This window comes from Rattus norvegicus, chromosome 2 (genome assembly GCF_036323735.1).
Source record: "Rattus norvegicus strain BN/NHsdMcwi chromosome 2, GRCr8, whole genome shotgun sequence".
In the NCBI taxonomy this organism is placed as follows: Eukaryota; Metazoa; Chordata; class Mammalia; order Rodentia; family Muridae; genus Rattus; species Rattus norvegicus.
The window spans coordinates 123,341,558-123,363,291 of NC_086020.1; the positions used below are offsets into that span (position 1 = coordinate 123,341,558).

The following is a 21,734-nucleotide window of genomic DNA, read 5'->3' on the forward strand; positions in this document are numbered from 1 at the left end:
ACAACAAGTCTTATGTTCCATATTTTGAAAATCGAGAGATTAAGGGACTGCCCACTGTGGTAGTCAATCAGAAACAGCTTGGTCTGGCTCTATTTTTGCATCTTTCCAGTTGTCTAATGTCATAAGGCAGGACCAGCCGAATGCTATAAGGGCAATTTAAGAAGTGTGATGATTTCGAATTTCTCCCACTGGCTGATTCATTGTGAGCCGCAACTCCTTCGTTCTATTTCCTCCTCCCTCCAGAAGAGCAGGTGCTGCCAGGCGATCTCAGGGTCACCAGGCAGGAGGGTATAACGGGAAAACACACAGAACTTCCAAAAGGATGCTTCTGAAGAGGAAAACATTTGTATGCCAGGCTGGCAATCTGATTTTGAAAATACTCTGAGCTCGAATATGCTGAGATCTTAAGCTATTATTTTGTTATTATAGATATTAGCATTCTGGATTAGTTTGTTCATTTGTTTGGGCTGGGTTTCAGTTTGGTTTCTTTGAGGCAGATGTCATGTGGCCCATGCTGAACTCTAACTTGCTATGTAGTTGAGAATGACATTGAATTTTTTGATCTATCACCCAAGAGTTAGATTTACATACATGAAACCCCAAGGTTTGATCAACCTTCCTGACTTGCAGGGATTCTGTGGAATTTGTTAGTGTTCAGTTTCTTACAACAGCTTAAAGAAGTGTCAGGTTACAGAAGTAAAAAAAAAAAAAAAAAAAAAAAAAGCAAGACTGGAGAGAGAGGAGCTTCTCAAGTCACACAGATGACAGATAGGAAGTAACATGGGATTTTACCTGGGTAATCTGGGAACAGACCTCAATCCTCTTATACCTTGCACAAGTATCCATTTTTAAAAGCGATATAGGAATAGAGATGCCCATGAAGGCTGAAGGACTACCTTCATGGTATGGGCTTTTAGAGGGTATTTTCATTCCTAAAAAGTGACATGGTAATTGGTGTTTAAAGAGGAACTCCAGCTCATCCACAAACACCCAAGGCATGTATGCTACCTCTAAGTGAGTCTGGCCAGAGCAAGCCTTTTTTAGGTTCCACTTGGGCCTAGGTGGTTTGCTGTTGTTCCAATTATATATCCCTTCCTATACAGTATGCACCATTGGACTTTATGTAATTCAAATGAAAACCTGAGGATTTTCCAGAAATCGTCATACAATCCACCCCCTCAGTGGACAAATAAGACAGCTAATTTAAACTGCTACTTTCAAGCCAGTTGTGGTACATGCCTTTAATCCCAGCAAAGGCAGAAGGATCTCAGCGAGTTTAAGGTCACTCTGGTCTACATCGCAAGATCTAGGTCAGCCAGGACTACAGGATTAAGACCTTGTCTCAAAAACAACAAAAATGTCACCTTCAAATTTGCAAGTAATTTTTATTTAATTGAGTTTTGTAAATTTGGAATTTTCCAGTTCCTGAAAGTGGAAGCATATCTGAATTTAAAATGATTCATGAACAAATGGCAAGTTTTTTGACTTCCAAACATTACAAATGGCTTTCTGATAAGCATTGTTCAAAAGTGGGCGGTGCAGTTTCCTCTGTTAAGTTAGTATAGCAGATACACTTAACACTCTTTCATCTGCAAAGCCCCATGTAATGGTGAAAGGTTACAGAAAAGCTTTATCCCTGTTGATTTCTATCAGTTAAAGACATTTCTCAACATTTAAAACTTAAATATGTTTTTAAGGACTACATAGAAGTCTAAAAGTTGTATGTATTAATGAGGAACTACATGACTTCAGTGTGTGTGTGTGTGTGTGTGTGTGTGTGTGTGTGTGTGTGTGTGTGTAGTTTGACTAATCTTGGTAATTGTCCACTAGTTCTAGGCATGGATTCAAAACATGTTTTCCTTCTCGAGCTGGCATCCTGGCCTGACTTGGTCGACTAAGGCAGTGGCTTTACTTCAGGAACTTCTGATGTCATCATCATACATAAACATCCTGGTCCCGTAGCTCAGTCTGTGCTTCATGATAAGGCTGAAGGAATTTCAGTGCTTAAATTGGTGAAAGAGGGTCAAGGAAAGGCAGCTCTTCCACCAGCCAAGTTCATCCTGTTACAGCCTTGCACAAGACATTTGTTAAATGATAAGATGAGGATATACAGAGCTGAGTCTGAGCTAATGTTTTAGGGAAGCAAAGGGGATGTATAATGTAAAGAGAAACACAAAGGCTTTCATATTTTCTAAGTTACCCACTCCAGCTCTTATTCAGTGTAGACTCTTCTCCATGCAGGTGTGGCATAGAGCACTCATGTACATAAATAAATGGTTTTTTTTTTTTTTTTTTTTTGCTCTACTGGGGTGGAGTTTCACATTAAAACATGGATATTTCAAAGAGCTCTGTCATGGGAGTAACTTAAAAGAGTAGAGAAATACGAGTGTTATACAATAAAGGAAGATAGCTTGTGTCAACCTCTGGCCTCCACAAGCACATATACACGTGTACAAACTGGTATACACCCATATGCATGTGCTGCACACACATGCTACACACACTATCACAGACACATTCTATTTTCACATACACACATAATATACAAGCACACACAGAACACATTCACAGTTTTCCTTTTGTTATAAAGCTTACTGTACCCAAAGTAGGAATGCTGAATGTCACTGTGGTGGTTTTAATGAGAATGATTCATATGTTTAATTCCCAGTTGGTAGAACTCTGTGGGAATTGTAAGGATGTGTGGCCTTCTTAAAGGATGTATGTCACTGGGAGTAGGCTTCAAGATTTCAAAAGCCCATTCCAGGCTCAGTCTCTTTCTATTTACCTACCTTAAGTATGTGAAGCTCTCAGCTACTGCTCCAATGCCATGCCCGTCTGCTTCCTGCTATGATGGTCATGAACCAAGACACTAATAAATTCTTTCTTTTATGAGTTGGTTTTTTTTGTTTGGTTGTTTGGTTGGTTGGTTGTAGTGTCTCTTTATAGCAAAAGAACAGTCATTAAGCCAGCATGAAGTAAGTAATGAGCATTGGATAACAACATTAAGTATGAAATAAACACCCTGAACTCAGATGCATATAAATAAGCAATATATTAATAAGCAAGAAACAAGCCAAATCCTCATGCAGAAGACTTCCCATTGAATTGCACAGAAGATCTGCCTTACATGGAGGCAAACTCTCCACTTCCTAAATGTGACCTCATTTCGATTGTGTCATAGACTAGAGGAAAAGTCAAATAAAACCAACAGACCCAAAACTAGACAAGAACTGCATCCGTATATTTTCAACATCATCCATCATGAGTCATGTGGACAAGTTTGTGACCTTGAGTGGAATGAAGATAGCAGCTCCCTCAGTACTCTCAGTGTGAAAAGCTAACTTGAGGTATCAACTTAATAGGATCCACAGTGACCTGGGAGACACACCTCTGGGTGTTTCTATCTAACTGAAGAAGGAAAGACCCACTCTGAATGTGGCAACAGTACTCCATGGGCTGGGCTTCTAGACTGAATAAAAGAGGCAAAAGGAGAGAATGAGCTGAGCCCCAGCATGCCTCTCTCTGTTTCTTGACTGCAGACCATTGTGAGCCTCTGCCTTATCCTTCCACCCATGGCGTCCTCACCATGATCTAATCATCTCTCCACTCCTGCCTCCCTCACCATGATGGACTGATCATTCCTCCATCCATACCTCCCTCACTGTGATGGAACAGAGCCTCAAACCTGCATTTTCTTTCTCTAAGGTGTTTCTGTCAGCTATTTCCTCATTGCAGTGAGAAAAGAAAGAGTAGCATACTTTTACATAGCATCTGAGCATGCTTGTAGGATTGTCAGTCATCAAGGAGGAAAGGCTTGAGAATTTACTGCACCACAGCCCCAGCTGATGGAGACAGTATGAAAGCTGGCAAGGTGTCTTAGCTGAGGTGCTGTGTGTGTGTGTGTGTGTGTGTGTGTGTGTGTGTGTGTGTGTGTGCTACTTTGTTACTTATAGGTATATTTTGAGGAGGCTATTTTATTGAGTTCTTATATCTACCACCCTTCCAAACATAATCCCTTTTAACACCCCCACCAACACTAGGTAAGAAAGAAAGAAGGACAGAGGGGAAAGGGAGCACAGATCTCATTAGACTACTGCCTGCTGGTTAGTAGTGTTGAGTTCCTTGGGGCGAGTCCAATCCTCATCATTAGGATATCAGATTTCTTCTTCTCAACACTTTGCTCTCAACCAATTGACAAGCCAAGACAGGAATCAGCAGCATCAGGAGAAGCAGCAGAATCCTCAGGGCAGGTGCCTGGCCCCTCTCTGGTCTCTGGCACTTATACCCTCTCAAAAGTTTCAAGAATTTCAAGTGTCACACACCCACCAAAACTATCTGTAGCTGGCAAAAATCATGCCCCCGCTAGTGCATGAGGCAAATCATAGTCACCTGCTGTGAAGTAGCCTCTTATCCTGTGCCCGGGATTAAGACAAGACATACTCACATAACATAACTTGGTTTTTTAAGAAACCAAAATTCTCACCACAGTTCTGGAAAAGAAAAGTCATGGCAGCTAAAGAAGTTGGAATAAATGTCAGATCCCGTTAATGTCAGCACTGGTTAATTAGCTATAGCAAATGTCCCAGGCAGGCAAACTGAAGAGGAGTTCTTCATACTATTATCTCAATGTTTCTTGAAATATAAAACTGTTCTAAAAATAAAATATAATAGCTAACCTCCCAAACTGGATCATCCAAAACTGAAGAAATTATCAACATATCCATGAGGGAGGCTGAAGTCACAGTACTCATCAGTGGAAAGAATCCTAATTAGATGGCAAATTACTTGAGATCACATTGTCTCCTAATTATGTTTACACTGGTAAACAAGTGTTTCTATTTGCTATAAGAGCCTCATATGTGGTATGAGGATTGATTTGAAATGGAACAGCACGGATATAGCTGTGGTCTTCTGTCTGATTTTTCACCCTTATTTCTTTCAGCCTAGAGCACATGCAGTATTCACAGAAGTGTTCGGCTTGCACCTTATGTGATGTGATGAGTGTCTGTGTGGTTATATTTTCTTGTCATTGGGAATTGGCTATAGAATGGTCATTGTATCCCATTTACAAAGCAAACCCAATTTGAGAGAAAAAATAATTGAAAATAAGGTATCATTCACTAGGAACTTGTACTCCCTATGACCCTCCAATAAGTCTTACTTTTCCCACCAGAGCTCAACTATACCAACGCCATTTTGTACAGCATTAGAAAGAAAATACTCAGAAACATTGATAACTATGTTTGTTTGCTATAGGCATAAAGATTTCTTATATATGTGTGTGGGAGAAGGTCCCATATGGGGGTCTACAGAAGCTGGGGGACAAATTCTAAAGTCTCTGTGTAGCTGTGGGCTTTCCGTCCATGCCCAGGTTTCCAGAAATAATGTCTCTGAGACTGAATTACATATGAATAAATGCCTAGGTCAATAGCCTTGGCTGTGTTCCCCAACTAGCTCATGCCTCAATAATCCAGACATTCTAGTCTATGAGTGCTACATGATTGGTTACCTGGTCCTCAGTTTCATGTGACCATCTTCCTCTGTGTGAAGTGTCGAATCTCCCTTTCCTGCACCTGTCTATTTCCTAGAATTGCCCTCCCCCCATCTCTATCTCTATCTCTGCTAGATTCTCCCCCTTCTAATCCTGCCTCCGCTCATTAGCCATAGGCTTTTTTATTGACAGGTGAAGCTTCCATACACTGCACACAAGATTCTCTCTACATTTCTGCCTGCACAGAGTTGAGGTTACAAGTATGCACCAGCTCAGTAGGCATTTCCACCTTGGTTCTGAAAATCCTACCCAGGTCCTCAGACTTGAGATGCAAGTGCTTTACAGATTGCCCCATCTGTGCATTGCCTCCAAATCATTATTAACATGTTGTTCACTAACCACTGACTTTTATGACCAATAGAACCTATACTAGTCAGCTTGTGATATACTTCTAAGTGGTTAACTTAAAATGTTACTTTTATTTGAAAAAAAACCCACTTAGCTCAAAATTATAACTTATGTTTGTATTTTTCCACTGCATGCTACAATCCCTTCAATTTTATAAAGGTTACTGAGAGGCTGAGAATGAATGAGGCTGAGGACTGGGGATGTGACTGTAGGGTAGAAAGTGTGCTTAGGATGCAGGAGGTGGCAAGTACTGGGTTTGATTCTCAGATTCCCAACTCCAAAACAAAGAGAAGGAGGGAAAGAAGAGAGGGGAGAAAAATAGAGGGAGGGAGGGAGGGAGGGAGGGAGGAATGGAAGGAAGGAGGAAAGGAGGCAAAGAAAAACAAAGAGACAGAGAAGCTAAAACGTGAACCTTAAGCAACTTGACCTTTCACCTGTATGTCACAGAGAAGAACGCATAGTGCCATCTGGAGTCATTCAGAGTGAAATTCATGCTCCCGTACTTACTAAACTCTGTACCAGTAAAACAGAAAGCTGACACTCACTCGTTTTTCTCATTTTGTATTAGTTCTCTGTGAATTTCATACAATACACTTTGATCTCATTCAACTCTTTCTCCCTCCTCTCTTTGTGTCCTCTTTCTAAAGTCTATCAAGTAGACGTAAATCAAGTAGATCAAGCTCATCTATCCTTGAATTGGTGGCTTTCAAGGGAGGGCCATCAACCTACCAGGGGCCACACCTTTAAACAGGGGCCACTATCAACTGCCAACAGCTCCTTAGCTATGGGCGGGGATTTGCTCTCATTTTGCGCCTTCTTGCTGGAATTTTGTCTGGCCCGATCTTGCAAGATATTTACTCCTCCTTGTTGGAAAAAAGAAAAGTGATACCAAATTATAAAATTATTGCTTCCTATCTAAAACTATTGTGGGGGTAGTGATGGTGGTGATAATGGTGGATAGAATGCTGGCAGTGGGAGTAGTGGTAATGTTGGTGATGGGGTAGTTGATGGTAGTGGTAGCAATGTTGAGGATAGTGAGGAGTGGTAGAGAAGGTAGCATAGTATTGATGGTGAGATGGTGGTGGTGATGGTGGAATGGTTGTGGGGGTGGTGATAGTGGTAGTGGTGGTAATGGTGTAGAGTTGATTGACTAGAGATATAGCTTTATTGGAGGAGAGTTCAAAGCCTAAGCCATTCTAGATTAGCTTTCTCTCTCTGACTTCTACTTTCAGAAAGGATGCAACTCTCGGCTACTGCTCCAGCACCATGCCTGCCTGCCTGCTGTCATGATCCCTGCCATGATAGTCATGGAATCGCCCTCTGAAACTATAAGCCACCAATCATCTTTCTTTCATAAACCGTCTTGGTCATGGTGTCTTATTACAGTAATAGGAAAACAACTAAGACAGTGATGATGATAATGGTCCTGGTGGCGGTGCTGGTGCTGATGGTGGTGGTGCTGTTGTTGGTGGTGATGCTGATGCTGGTGTTGGTGCTGTTGGTGGTGGTGGTGGTGGTAGTGGTGCTGGTGCTGGTACTGATGGTGTTGTTGTTGTTATTATTATTGTTGCTGGTGGTGGTGGAGGTGGCGGTGGTGGTGGTGCTGGTTCTGGTGGTGTTGTTGTTGTTGTGGTTGCTGCTGTTGCTGGTGGTGGTGGAGGTGGAGGTGGTGGTGGTGCTGGTGGCGCTGGTGGTGATAATGGCATTGGTCCTGGTGATGGTCATTGTGGCTTCTGAGCCATATTCATCCCAGTTTCTCACTCTCCAAAGGAAAAGATTATTATCACTGAGTGGCAGCCATCTGGATGTCCCTGGTTACTACTTAACCTGGTCAACATCTCTCCCTGCAAGACAACTCTCTAGGGATGTAAATGCAATCATAAAGCCCAGTTTGAAATTGAATTCTCTGCTTTGCAAAAAGAGTTGGTGGTGTCTCCAGCAATACTGTCTTACCACCCAGTTCTATGGGGCAGCTGACATTGTACTGTTCCAGAGGTCTGGGGCCTCCCTGGACAACAGCTTACAGGGATTTTCACTGAATACCCCATAGCCTCTGGGAGCAGCTTTATCCACTGTCTCAGTTGTTTTTCTGTGGCTGTGATAAGACATTCTGACTGAAAGTAACTTAGGGACAGAACAGCTTCTGTGGGCTTCTAGTTCCAGGTGGGTAAGAGTCCATCATAACAGGGAGACTTGGCTGCAAGCGATTGGCATGGAAGTGAAGAAAGCTGAGAATTCATGTCCTCAATGGCAAACACAAACTGGAAGTGGCAAGAAAAAAAAATATTTTCTAATACCTGCCCTTAGTGATGTACTTCCTTCAGGAAACCTCACCACCTTAACCTTCCCAAGTAATACGACTCACTGAAGAAAGGTGTTCAAATGTCCCAGACCATGGTGTGTGTGTGTGGGGGGGGTGCATTTCTCATTAGAGTCACCCTTGTATATCTACTGATACATGATATTACTGTTTAATATTTTTCTTTAAAAAACAAACAAACAAAAAAACAATTAGCTTACCAAGTATGTTTCCCTTCTGGCAATTGGTTGACCATTCCCCCACCCCCAACCCCCACCCCAACCCCCCCACCCCCACCCTGACCCCCCCCCCCCCCCGCCCGATGCTCACATCTGGTCTGATGCCAGGTTAAATTCACAATCTGGTGTCTTCCATATACGGTCATACAGCGTGAATCCTATAACCCTCTCTGCCACCCTTAGGCTCTTTCTTTTCCCTTCAATGGGGCACCTTCTAGTTCCCTACCTGCTCACTCCTGCATAGCTTTATCTATGTTAAAGGTAGAAACTGGGGTCCACAGATGAGGACATGTGGACTTTGTCTTTCTGGGCCTGTGCTTACTGTCCACCTTTATTGAAGCACAAAGCTGCAATAATTTCAATATTTTTGTTCTGTGTAATTCCTATGACTCTATAGCATCATACAGAACCTCTGTGTATGAGGGGCAGGGCACCCACAGTTTCGGTTTTTTTCTTTTTTCTTTTTCTTTTTTCTCTTCCTTTCTTTCTTCTTTTTTTCTTTTTCTTTCTTTTTTTTCTTCTTCTTGTTTTGATCCTTCCCTTTCTTCTTCTCTGGTTTTGTTTTGTTTTGTTGTGAGACTAAATCCTGCTATGTGAAACTCATTTGTAGCCCAGGCTAGCCTCAGCCTTACAGCAATCTTCCTGCCTCTGCCTCTGCTGGAGTCCCAAGTGTGTCCCTAACTTCTTTTGTATCCTCTGCATTGCTTCATGGGCCCCTTCTTAAGGTGGCCCGCATGTCACTGTGAGAGGCAGATGCTGTGCTTAGTAGAGCTCCAGTCTGTTGATCTAAAACAGACTTCAGCACAACTCAAATTCTAACGTAAAAATAGAAATCGTCCTTGTGTTATATTTTTATTGCTGGCATTTGCTGCACAGTGACACTTGCCGGTTGTATCACAGTGACTAAGTGTAGCTTCTACGTTCTCTAGCTCTCGTGTGCTCCACTTAATGGAAAGACTGAAACCCAGGCAGTTGGAGAAAAATGAGTCTATTTATAGTGAGGTTTTTCTCTTCATCTAGATTTTTAATGATAGTGTCATAAGTTGCGGGAGTAACCAAAGTTACCAAGAATATCCAAGCAAAACGCCCCAGTTATTCAAATACATCGGGTCCTTTCATGTGGAAATGCAAATCAATACTCTAGGGAAAGGCTGGTCAGCAGCGATCACAGGATCATTTCAAGGACCTTGAGAGGAGTTGAAAAAGTCACTAAAAGTGGTTTTTCCAGAGACAGAGAGAGAGAGAGACAGATGAGAGAGATACCATGAAGTTGGCTATGCAAGGAACTGGGGAGAGCCTGGAGGAATTGAGGGAAAAAAATATGTGATCAAAATATATTACATGAAAAATTGTAAATCAAAAGTTAAACAATAAAACTAAATAAATCTTAAAAAAAAAAAAAAGTGGTTTTTCACTTTTCCCCCCAACAGTTAACCAAAGGCTTTATAAATCTTGGAATGTTTTAACTCAAAATACTGCTAATTTAGCATTTCAAGAAAGCCATATATGGATGAAATCTAGAATTCTTAATAATCCCTAATCCTTGAATTTAAAAGTTTAGTCATAGTCAAAAAATGGAAAGTTAGATAAGATTTACTTTACAAGCAGGAGAAAAAAAAAAAAAAAAACAGCAAAAGACCAAACTAACTCACAAACAAAACCATTCATCCCCCTCCCCGACTACAGCAGCCCTGGACATGAGGGAGAGTTTTTACTGAGAATGCACTTTGTGTAAGAATAACTTGATGGCCAAACTGGACTGACAGGATGTGAACTCACCCACAGTCACCAGAAAGGATGTGCTGAAAAAAGCCAATGGGTATTTAAGTTAAAACAGTTCAGAGATGGAATTTCGAGTCACAACTAAAGAATGGGCAGTCATTCTGATTGATATTACATACCTTTGTGATTTTCACTGAAAGGTCTAGAGTTTATCACATGGAGGTTATTTTTAAACTTAATTTAGGCTCTCTCTCTCTCTCTCTCTCTCTCTCTCTCGTGTGTGTGTGTGTGTGTGTGTGTGTGTGTGTGTGTGTACATGTGTCATCTCACCAGCCCAAGGAATGTGCATTTTATACAAAGTACAACCACATTTCTCCAATCTCAGTACCTGGGAAGTGGAATCAGAAGGGAATCCACATGGCTACAGAAAGTTCAAAACCACTCAGCTTTCTGGAACTATTCTGAGCAAACACCAAGACAGTACACTCCAATTACAGTGAAGATTTCACTGTCAGTATTGAACTTATGATTGAAAGAGACATTACTCAAGTTTGTTATTCATTTGTTTATTGCCAAAGGGCCATCAGGGAAGATCTGATGCAGCTTCAGTGGTGAGTGTTCAAAGTCATGGTGCTTCAGGAAGAGAAGCTGAAGTTGGTGGAGTAGGGACTCACACATCCAAGTCCTAAGGGAAACATCAGTGACTAAGGAGAAAGGACCAGTAAGGACAATCACAGGACCTAACAACCTACTAAACAACAGATGAGAAGCCACAAACAGACTTATTGGTTTGTAGAAGCAATTAAAGACCTTAAGACTGAGCAGTGCTGCAGGGGAGTAACTCAGAAGGGAGGCAGCCACAGCTAGCTAGTTGGAGAGTAGTTACCCTCTGAACTGATGAGGCAGGTAGCTGGAAAATCACCCCCTACAAGACTAGCTTGCTCCTGTCATGGGGGGCTACTTTAAGAGAACATAGTCAAGCCTTTGAAATCTGCCTTTCTCTCTCTAAACCCAAAGACCTCCACTCTACGCTAGCTCAATGAGCCCACCCTCAAAATCAGTGTGAACACAGAAAACTGGTTATGGTATGGACACAGATTACAGAGTTAGGAGTACATGTAGCTCTACTTTGAAAGCAAAAAAATAGGAACTAGGCCTGGGTCTAGGGGAAGGGGCAAGACCAGCTGTGTGTTAATACAAGCGTAAGTGGGGACAGCCATAACCTGGACTGATCTGGCCAGGACACACAGATTCATCAGTGCCCTTCCAATGCACAGTGTTTGGTTCTAACTGACAGCTTCTTATTCTAGAGCCACAGCTTTCTGGACCTTTCCCATAGCCAGCCCACACTAGCTAAGAGCCTCTGAGAGGGCATGGACCTGGGCAGGCCTTATACTCAGCTAGAGGCACCCACTGAATTGCTGACATCATTGGCATGTGGAAATCACCCTCAAGAGATCAGCTCAGCGCTGCCCTAACACTGTTTGGGCTGGTGGGAGAGGTAGGGCAGGGCTCAACCTGCAGCAGCCTTCCCTTTCTGGTCTAACCTGTTTGATACAGCCTACTAACCTCTTCTCCCTCCACCACCATCACTAAAGGAACACACCTGGGGAGAAAGCCTGTACCTCTAGTCGTTCATCAGGGAAGAAACAGGGCCCATTGATAACGGTTCTGGCCTTACCTGTGTTGTTTTCCTGTGATTTTATTTTGTGTTATTTATATCTTCAGCCTTTGTCATTTCTTCCCTTAATTCTTCTCTATCTACTCTTCTTTTTATCAATTATTCATAATTGTAGCTTTAATTTTCTTTAAAAATTCCTTGCTCATTCTAGCTCCTTCCCTTTCAGTCCTTGTTAGGCAACAAATTAGATCCTCTGTAATACCCAGCCATCCATAATTCTCTATGACTTACTCTTAAGCTTTGTGTGATCAGTGGCTAGGTGACTTACATGGGTTACATGGGTTGACACAACCGTTCATTTAAAAGATAGTTGTAAAGTCTGGTTGCTCAAAATTCATCATTATCTGGCATATCTAAGAACGATGAAGTGAGCTGTGGGTGGCTCCCCAGCTTTTCAAGTATCATTTAGCCTTTTGAACCCTGGAAAACAGTGACCTTCAAGTACATTCAGCTCGAATTTCAAGATTCAGGGCACAGCATCTGCTTTGGGTGGACTGGTTCAGAACTCACAAGATGCCAACTGGAGCAAGAATTGTATATTAAATTGCATGCCCATGAAAGATGTCACCCAAGACAGCCAAGGCTCCCCAGAAGAGCCATTCTGTCTCCATGCCAGAGCCACACTGGGGTCAGAAGAGTGTGTACAGCTCCAGGACTCAATGATTCAAAATCATTGAGTTAAGAAAAACATGAAAGGAAGAAGACAGAGGAAGGAAAATGGAGAAGAGAGGAGAGAGGGAGGGAGTGGGAGAGTAGATAAGAAAACAAGGGAGGGGGGAGGAAGGAGGGAGATAATAGGGAGGGGGAAAGGAAGGAGGGAGATAATAGGGAGGGGGAAAGGAAGGAGGGAGATAATAGGGAGGGGGAAAGGAAGGAGGGAGATAATAGGGAGGGGGGAGGAAGGAGGGAGATAATAGGGAGGGGGAAAGGAAGGAGGGTTACGTGCGCATCCATGTGAATTAGAGTAAATCACCTTCAGAATGAACCCTCTTACAAAAGTCAACAATGATAGCTTGGAGGCTGGAAGAGAAAAGCTCCTGAAGGCAGATGCCCTGAGGGAAAGGAATTTTCCTCACTATCCATACATACTGTTCCAGATCTTTCTATGACATCTAGATCACAGACATCTTGGCTAAGAGCAAATTTAATGGCTAAGAAAATACTCTGTGTACAGAACACCCAGTAATAACGTAAGGTTTCACAGTGTTCAGTAAAGATGTTTCTGAGGCTCCAGCAGATTAACAGATTTCTGCCTCCTGTATTTCTGGCTCAGCCTTTTTAGGGAACAGTGAGCGTTGCTTCTCATTTCACACAAAACCTGTGTTGTCTGACATGCAGAATGGTCTGGCATTAGACAGTACTTGCACTGGAGAAGCCTGACACCTTGAAGTTATCTTGAGTTTGAGCCCAAATGAGAATATTCTCTACCCAAATTGAAATCATTACAATTTCAAATTGGCTGGTCATACTATTTGTATACACAGTTGACATGAGAAAATAAAACACCCTAGTAAGCATAGAGCTCAGAATTCCATCTTCAGCTCTCAATACACCAAGTGTGGTGGTCCACAACTGTAAGGCCAGTACTCAGGGATAGAGGTCAGAGGACCAGAAGTCCAAGGTCATCCTTGGCTACATAGCAAGTTAGAGGCCAGCCTGGACTACATGAGAATACAATAAAATTTTTTAAAAATAAATTAACAAGTGTGTTTTTTCTAGAAAACTTTGCTCATGGACTCTACCCTGTTGGAGAAGCCTGCAATGTCATTGGCATTTTTAATGCATTGCATGGTAGGGTTCTCAGCCACCTTCTTCCTTCTTCCTTCCCTCCTCCTCTTCCTCCTCCTCATCCTCCTCTTCCTCCTCCTCATCCTCCTCTTCCTTCTTCCTCCTCCTCCTCCTCCTCCTTCTGCTGCTCCTCCTCCTTCTTTAGGATACTTTTTTTAAATGACTATCACTTTTTAATTATCTACTTTATGTAATATGAGTACATTGTAGCTGTCTTCAGAAACACCAGAAGAAGGCATCGGATCCCATTATAGATGGTTGTGAGTCACCATGTGGTTGCTGAGAACTGAACTCAAGATGTCTGGAAGAGCAGTCAGCCGTCTTAACCAGTAAGCCATCTCTCCAGCCATCAGCCCTCTTCTTAGTATCTAATTCTAATTTTTACACACCCCCTCCCTCTCCCAGGCAAGTACCCAGGTGCCTTCCTGTGACTGGCTCAGTAATGTTATAGAATTACCATGTGCTTGAATGTTACCAACTCTCCATTCTCTTACATAACTCGAAATGGTTCTAAACAGAATTACAGATCACCATTGGGAAGACCTTAATGGGAAATCTGAAGACGTGGCTCACCATAGAAAAACAAAAGTCTCACACTGAAAAATAGCATTGTAGGAACTGTTTAGGAAGGCACAGAGGCTTTAGGACGTAGACCCTTGCTAAAGGAAGTGAGTCACTGGGGATGGGCCTTGAGGTGTGATAAGCAGCTCTACTTCCTGTCCAATCTTTGCTTACTAGTTCTAGACACATGTGACCAGATGCCTAATATCCCTGCTGCCATGCCCTCAATGCCATGAAGAATCGTGTCCTGTGAACCAAACTAAAGCCATCCTTCCTTGCTTGACTACATTGCAGATGTCGTGTATTTTGTCACAGCAATGAGAAATAAGATAAGAACCCCCTCAACTTGATCACAAGGCTGGGAAGCCTTTCATCAGAGTAGAAGTGCTAAGTGCCATATAAATAATGACATTGACTTTGCACACAAGAGTCAAAGGAGGTATACCTTCCCTAAACTATAGAACCTCACCTTAAGGACCTGAGTCCTGTATTCTTAGAAATGGCCTACTTCTTCAACAGCTGTTTATTTTAGCATTTACTCTTTCCTAAGTGGCAAAGTTGAATGTGCAGCACTTTAGGAAAGCATCCGCTTGCACATGGTCAACACTGAGCTTTGGTCTAGTGCAAGCCCAACCTTTACATGGTAGCCATCGCTGACTTGAAGGAAACCTGTGGTTCGTGATCCAGCTTAGATAGCTGTTTAAGGGTTCATTGTATAATAAATAGTGGGAAGGTAATTAGAGAGGGAATCTTATATAGTGGACTGACATTTAAAAATGAATAAATGGGCAAATGTAAAAAAGACAAATGTATATAAATATGTACCTAAAAAGAGAAGAAGAAAGGTGGGTTAGAAATGTTTAAACAAGAGAAAGTTAAAACATACTTGTCTTCCTGTCTCTCTCTTGGGGAGGGAAGGGTTATTTGAGTTGCACACTCAACCATGGAAGTGAAGTCAGGACAGGAACTCAAAGCAACAGAAGCAAAAGCTGAAGCAGAGGCCATGGAGGAGTGCTGCTTACTAGCTTGCTCCCCAAGTCTTGCTCAATGGGCTTTTTTTATAGCACTCAGGACCACCTATCCAGGGGTAACACTGCCCACAGTGAGCTGGACCCATCCATGTTGATCATTATTAATCCCATATGCTTGCCTATAGGCCGATCTGATGGAGGCATTTCCTCAGCTGAAGTGCACTCTTTCCAGATAACACTGGATTGTGTTGAGCTGACAAAAAATCTAACAGGAACAAAGTTCAAACTCTGCACATCAAGTCTCTGTACAACTTCAGCACATCGATTAATCACAAATAAGAGAACTTGAGATTCACTATAGAATCAACACAGTAAAGAATGTATTTATCTAATTAATTACTAAATATTTAATTAAATATTAATAATCTCATATGTATTTATTTAAAAGAGGATAAGACTATGAGGATGTTATATAGCCTGTTACTTAGATTTCAATAACTGTACATACCTAAAAAAGTCATTTAAAGGAGAAAAGATCTCCTTTGGGATCACAGTTACAAATGGCTTTGCCCAAGTTCATTTGACTTCATTGCTTCTGGGCCTGCTGTGAGGAGAAACAGCTAGGTGGAGTGACATACATTGGAACAAAGCAGGTCATGTTGGGTCATTGCAGACAGCAGCAGGGAGGGATGAAGGGGGAAAGTTCCTTCCATCAACCTCATCAAGCTGTGAATCAACAACCGAGGAATGAGGCAAGAGGTCAGAATCCCCATGACCAAATCATTCCCTGAAAATTCCACTGCTAAACACCGCTGCTCTGGAGACCAACCTTCCACACAGGAGCTTTAGGGTGACTGCAAACTTTCACAATGTTAACAGCGTGTGCATTACTCTATAATACTGACAATGGCACTGGGGAAGAAGTTGGTTTTGTGTCAGTGGCTTCCACTTTTGTGTCAGAAGAAGAGGTATGGATACCAAACTATGCTTTCAAAGTTTGGATAGAATTTTATAAAAGAAACCCTCTATGTCACCTTATCTTTGTGAGCTGCCTCATTTCTTCAGCTTCTTTGGGGGGAAAATGTTAATTTAGGGGTCTGGTCTTATGAGTTAAGCTTAATCAGTAAACTACAATTCTAAAATGACACACGAACTCAAGTGTTTTTTTTTTCTCTTTGGAAGTTGTATATAATATTAAAGTCAGCAATTGTAGGGCCAATCCACGGGAAAATGACAAGTTTTCTTGCGTCACTGTGATTGTAATTCTAAGGTCCAGTTTCTGTCGTGTCTTGGGTGCTGATATCTGGTTAGCTTACCCAGCATCTTGGTCAGATATTCTAAGCAGCAGGCAGCCTCCACTCTTTCCCACAATTCCCTCACCTAATTAGCAGTAAAATTTGTAAAAAAAAAAAAAAAAAAAAAAAAAAAAGAAAGAAAGAAAAAAAAAGAAAAACAAACAAAAAACTCCCTTTGCTTATTTTTCTGTATTTTTAAATATTTGATTTTTAAAAAGTTGGATCAGTGGCCCACTTCTGAAAAGTCAGATCCATCCAATGACATTTCATATAAACCCAGATCTTTTTATAAATAGCTATGTTTTTCATTTTGTTGCCTTCAAAGCAATTTTTGCTTTAGGGACAAGAATCCCAATCCTAGAATTATTTTACATAAATACAACTTACACTTTCCAAGGTTTTCCTTTTGCCTCTCTTTGCTAAATGTAGATGAGTCTCCAGTCATCTAAACAGTGGTCAAGCTTCTCCATTCTGCTCCCTATTTCTTTGGCATAAAAATATGCTTTATAGGCCTGCAAAATGGGTCAGCTGGTAAAAGGGCTTGCCCTCAAGCCAAGACCTGGATTCAATCCCTGAGACCCATGAGGTAGAAAGAGAGAACAGTTGTCCTATCACATGCATGCTTTGGCATGAAAGCAAGCACACATATACATACAAAATAAATATGTGATAAAAATTACAAATTATGAAAGTAATAAAATAAAACCTGCCTTACTGAGGAAGATTGGTTTTGTCCTTCTCCATAAGCAACACTAACCACTGTCATACATTGGCAGTATAACATGGCTTAAGCCTTTGTCCGTGTTTATGAGAGTTTGAAGACCACTGTAATTAAGGCAGGAACACAAAACCCTGAGTGAAGTTGGCTTTTTCATTTGCTGCTGAATCTAGTTTTATTCTTTTCTGTCATCTACAAAAGCAATGTGCCCCAGGGCAGGCTGGCAGGTGCATCACCTGGCATGCTGTCACTCCCATGCCTCACCCCTGGAGTTACTGGCAAGGGTAGAGATGGAGCAACACTTTTCTTGGCTTCTCCCTCCCACCTTGATACCCTAGCCCCTTAGAATTCGACACTCATGAGACAAGGAACAGACACTGCTTGCCACTGTTTTCAAAATGCACAAAGCACCATACTTCGACCCTAACATTGCCTTTTCCAGTAAAAAATAGTCAAGCATCAGCAATTCCCCGTGACTCACCCCAATGCTTCCCCTTTATTACATTAAGGCATAAAGTTGGGTTTTCCAGGCCAGAGAATGCAGTGTTGTGGTAGGTTATCATCTTAGGGTGTTACCCACCATTCTAGCCTCTGTGTTTATGCTCCCCTGTGGTCCTTTGGCATTAGAGAACCCAAACCATGCAACATCTCTTGACTTCAGGGGGAAGTGTACTCATGGAGACAGAAGATAGCCTCTGAGGGTCAAGTCTCAATTTCTTTATTGAAAAAATGCTGCCCACAAGGAAACCCAGGCACAAATACTTGATGACTCAAGTGGAAAGTGTGTCTACTTTCTGCTCCTGCCTCTCCCCTCACCTCAAGATGAAAAGTAACCCTATACATTGGGAGAAGGAATATCTTAGGATGGGTAAACTCTGTGGGGAAGGGCTGTGGCCATTTGTGCTCTGCTGACAACAGTCTTGAGGGAGGCTTAAAAGTGGCCATGGGTCTAATCTTGAAAACAAGTGCAGGGAGAATGTTTGCCTCCCATTTTCTGAAAGAGACAAAGGAAAGAAAATTCCTCAGTGTAGAAACAGCTTCGAAACATTTCCAGGATGTTTCCTGAAGTTCCTAAGCAAAGCACTTGAGGACTATCTCTACCTTGAGTAAACAGGAAGGGGCAGGCAGTGGCAGGAAGTGAGCTTTTATAGTTCTAGAATGAGCAAGAACAGGGACTTGATTCCCATGCATCCAAGCAGCAGTCTCAGTGAGTCTTCTGAGAGAAACTGCCGTAGCATCTGCATAATGACATTGCCCTGCAAGGGATTCTGGGACAGCTACCATGAGTGGATGTCATTCAATTGGTGCAACCTCCTCAAAACCTCAAAACTACTGAGCAAGAGGTGTGTGCACTTTTATGGGTGGATGGAAGGATGGCCACCAAGTAAGATCAAAGTTTGTTTTAAATGTAACAGTTAAGGAAAATAAAGACAGATTCGTGTGATGGATATCTGAGCACTGAATGAAAACTTGAAGACACACTGTAAAAATTTAAATCAAGCACATTTGAAACACATTTCAAGCCAAGAGACAGAAGAACTTTCAGCTATACCTGTTCCAATCCCAGCTGACAGTATTTCACTTTAGCTTCCACATCCTTTCTCAGAATGGGAAAAGTGGGTTCACTTATAGTCTGGGGTTCAGCACACAACCATGCATGCTTCTCTTTGTCTACTCCAGACTTGAAAGAACTTCTCTTTGGCTTCTAATAATCGTGCTGTCACTAACGGATCCTGCATGCAGCCCCTTCTTTCCGACTCGGATTCAGAGGTTCTTAAGATACTTTAATCTGCCCTTAGTTGAGCCCTGAATGCACACTGTAACTTCATGTTCTGTTCTAAATAGCAAAATTCTAGCCAGGTGAGAACTGAAGTCAAGTGAGCTGCAACTAAGATAAAAGTCACTGAGATGGAGACAACTCCAAGTTCTTCCTACTGGAGTGGAAACTTTGGGTTCACCTATGATCAGTCCCAGGAACTAAAAATGTACTTCAAGATAGACAGACATCCCAAGGAGGAAACTCTGGAGGCCCTGGCTGATGGATTCAAACTCACAAAAGACATTAGGCTTTGGTTCCCCAGGAAAAGGCAGGAGATGAAGCTCAAGCATGTGTTTAAGGCCCAGAAGAATTGGAAAATGAGCAGTTGCCACTCGACACCAAGAGGGATCACCAGCAGAACCCCGAGGAGTCCTCTCAAAATGACCCTAGACTCACCGAAGCTTTGGAAACCTTGAAGAGTCTCACACTCTCTTCTGGGTACCAAAGCTGAGATGGTGTGTCATAGGATTACTGACTCCCTGGCATAGGCTTTTTTTTTATTATTATTAACTTGAGTGAAGCATTCACATTTTGATCATCCGTCTTGAGTTTCATGTGTTCTGGGCATCTAGGGCAATTCAAGGCATAGGCTTTTTTTTGTTAACGTTTTTTCAGCTTCCTTGTTGGGGCAGGGGGCTGTTGGATTTTATGTCTATAGACAGTACCAGAATAATAAGGTTTGCATTTATAGACACAAAGAAATTCTAAACAGGTTTGTTTTAAAACATTCACCAGGAAAAAAAGTATCCTTTCATTTGTTTATTTAGTGACAAGGTCTTGCTAGGTAGCCCAGGCTGTCCCCAAACTCGCTGTCCTCCGGCTTCTGCTCTGAAGCACTGGGACTGTGTGAGCCATCGCACTGGATCCTTTCTATCATTTATAAGTCTTCTTGCCCCAAACGGCTGCTTACGTCACCAAATCGTCTAAAACATCAATGTTAGTAGTTTTCCTTTTAATTTGTCTCATGAATTCCAAGAATATCAATAACTCCCATATACCTGTCAAAGCCTAGCGATTATTCCCATGATTCCTCATTTTGACTAACAGAATATCACGGAATGACACTGTACCACTTCAGGGGCTTGAGTGCCATGCATCTAACCAGCAGCCTCAGTGGCTGCAGCAGTGACTCTCCCATTCTGTGATAGTCTCATCTGCATGGGCAGACCCTGGAGGTGCAGATCAGCAGTGAAGCTCAAATGCCCATAGGGGAACACAGCTCCACTGAGCCTGGACAACTGAGAACCACCAGTCATCAAGAACAACTTGCTGCAAAGATGGTGCTGAAAGTGAAGAAGGATGATCCTGCCCCTCCCAAAGCCGAAGCCAGAGTGAAGACCTTGCTCTCAGCCACAAAAAGAAGACCCGTATGTTACCTGCCTTCCAGCAGCCTAAGACCCCATGGCTTCAGAGGCAGCTAAAATATCCTCGAAAGAGTGCGCCCAGGACAAGCAAGCTTGACGACTATGCTATCATCAAATTCCCACTGACCACCAAGTCAGCCATGAAGAAAGTAGAGGACAACAACACTCTTGTGTTTATTGTGGATGTCAAGGTCAACAAGCACCGGGTCAAACAGGCTGTGAAGAAACTCTATGACATTGATGTGGCCAAAGTCAATACCCTAAAAAGGCCTGATGGGGAGAAGAAGGCGTATGCTCTCTTGGCTCCTGATTATGATGCTCTAGATGTTGCATACATGGTTAGGATCATCTAAACAGAGTCCAGATGGCTAATTCTAAATATACACTTTTTTCACGAGAGAGAGAGAGAGAGAGAGAGAGAGAGAGAGAGAGAGAGAGAGAAAACAGGTGGCCTTGGAGCTAGAGGGTTGCTCAGTAGTTATGACCCTATTGCAGCTTTTACAGAGAACTGGAGCTTGGCTCCCAGCATGCAAGTTCAGCAGTGTACAACCAACTCTAACTATGGCTCCAGAGGATCCCATTTGTGGCCTCTGAAGGCATCTGTGCTAATAATGTGCACACACTCTTCCACACAAGCACAGGACCCATTTTAAAATGTGTCTTCATTTAAAACAAGAAGAAGAAGAAGAAGAAGAAGAAGAAGAAGAAGAAGAAGAAGAAGAAGAAGAAGAAGAAGAAGAAGAAGAAGAAGAAGAAGAAGAAGAAGAGGGGGAATTGGGGGGAGGGGGAGTTAGCTTAAGCCATTGCATTGAAAGGAGACTTTGCTGGCTTCTCCCCCAAATTCATGTTGAAATGTTTTTAGGCCTTTAGGAAGTGGTTTATGAAACTATTTCTGTAAGCAATAAGTCTTCTACAAAATGAGGCCCTTTGTGCCTTTCTACCCTTTGCATGTGAGTCTCACTACACAAGAAGTCAATAGGGAACAGGACCCCATCATGTACTGAACCCCTTTGAATTTGAACTTCAGGCTTCAGAGATGTTCTTCATAAACTATACCAACTCTGGTGCTTTCTTATAGTATCATAACTATACTAAGATCCATTGGTTCCTGTCATATCCATTGGTTCAGTAGTAAGTCATCAAGCAGTCATCTTATCTTGTTAATTCATTATTCATCTAGGGCAAGACAGGCATTTCCCAAGTGTAGTGGTGACTAAGCACAGTTATGGAGGGAGAGGGAGAGGACACTACCAATGAGAACAGCCAGAAGGCCCTTCTGCTGCAATTAGGAGGACATTAAGGGAAAGCTTGATCAGAGGCTGACATGACATTCCACATTGTCGTGGAGAGAGATATCTCCTCCCACATTCCATAGGAC

The 21,734-nt window shown here is 42.3% G+C and overlaps 1 protein-coding gene across 1 annotated transcript; it reads left to right on the plus strand.

Annotated features, from left to right (window-relative positions):
* Window positions 1-16,066: 16,066 nt before the first annotated feature.
* On the plus strand, window positions 16,067-20,709 carry Rpl23al3 (ribosomal protein L23A like 3). The gene is made up of 2 exons (XM_039103910.1): window positions 16,067-16,128; window positions 20,313-20,709. The coding sequence occupies exons 1-2, from the start codon at window positions 16,067-16,069 to the stop codon at window positions 20,707-20,709; spliced, it is 459 nt and encodes a 152-aa protein (XP_038959838.1).
* The last annotated feature ends 1,025 nt before the right edge of the window (window positions 20,710-21,734 follow it).

What these genes read in the sequence shown, in the direction of transcription:
- Rpl23al3 (XM_039103910.1), top strand. Translation starts at nt 16,067, where the DNA reads ATGGCACTGGGGAAGAAGTTGGTTTTGTGTCAGTGGCTTCCACTTTTG. An exon ending in CTTTTGTGTCAGAAGAAGAG is followed by an intron (nt 16,129 to 20,312) that starts GTATGGATACCA and finishes CCCCTCCCAAAG; the next exon opens with CCGAAGCCAGAGTGAAGACC.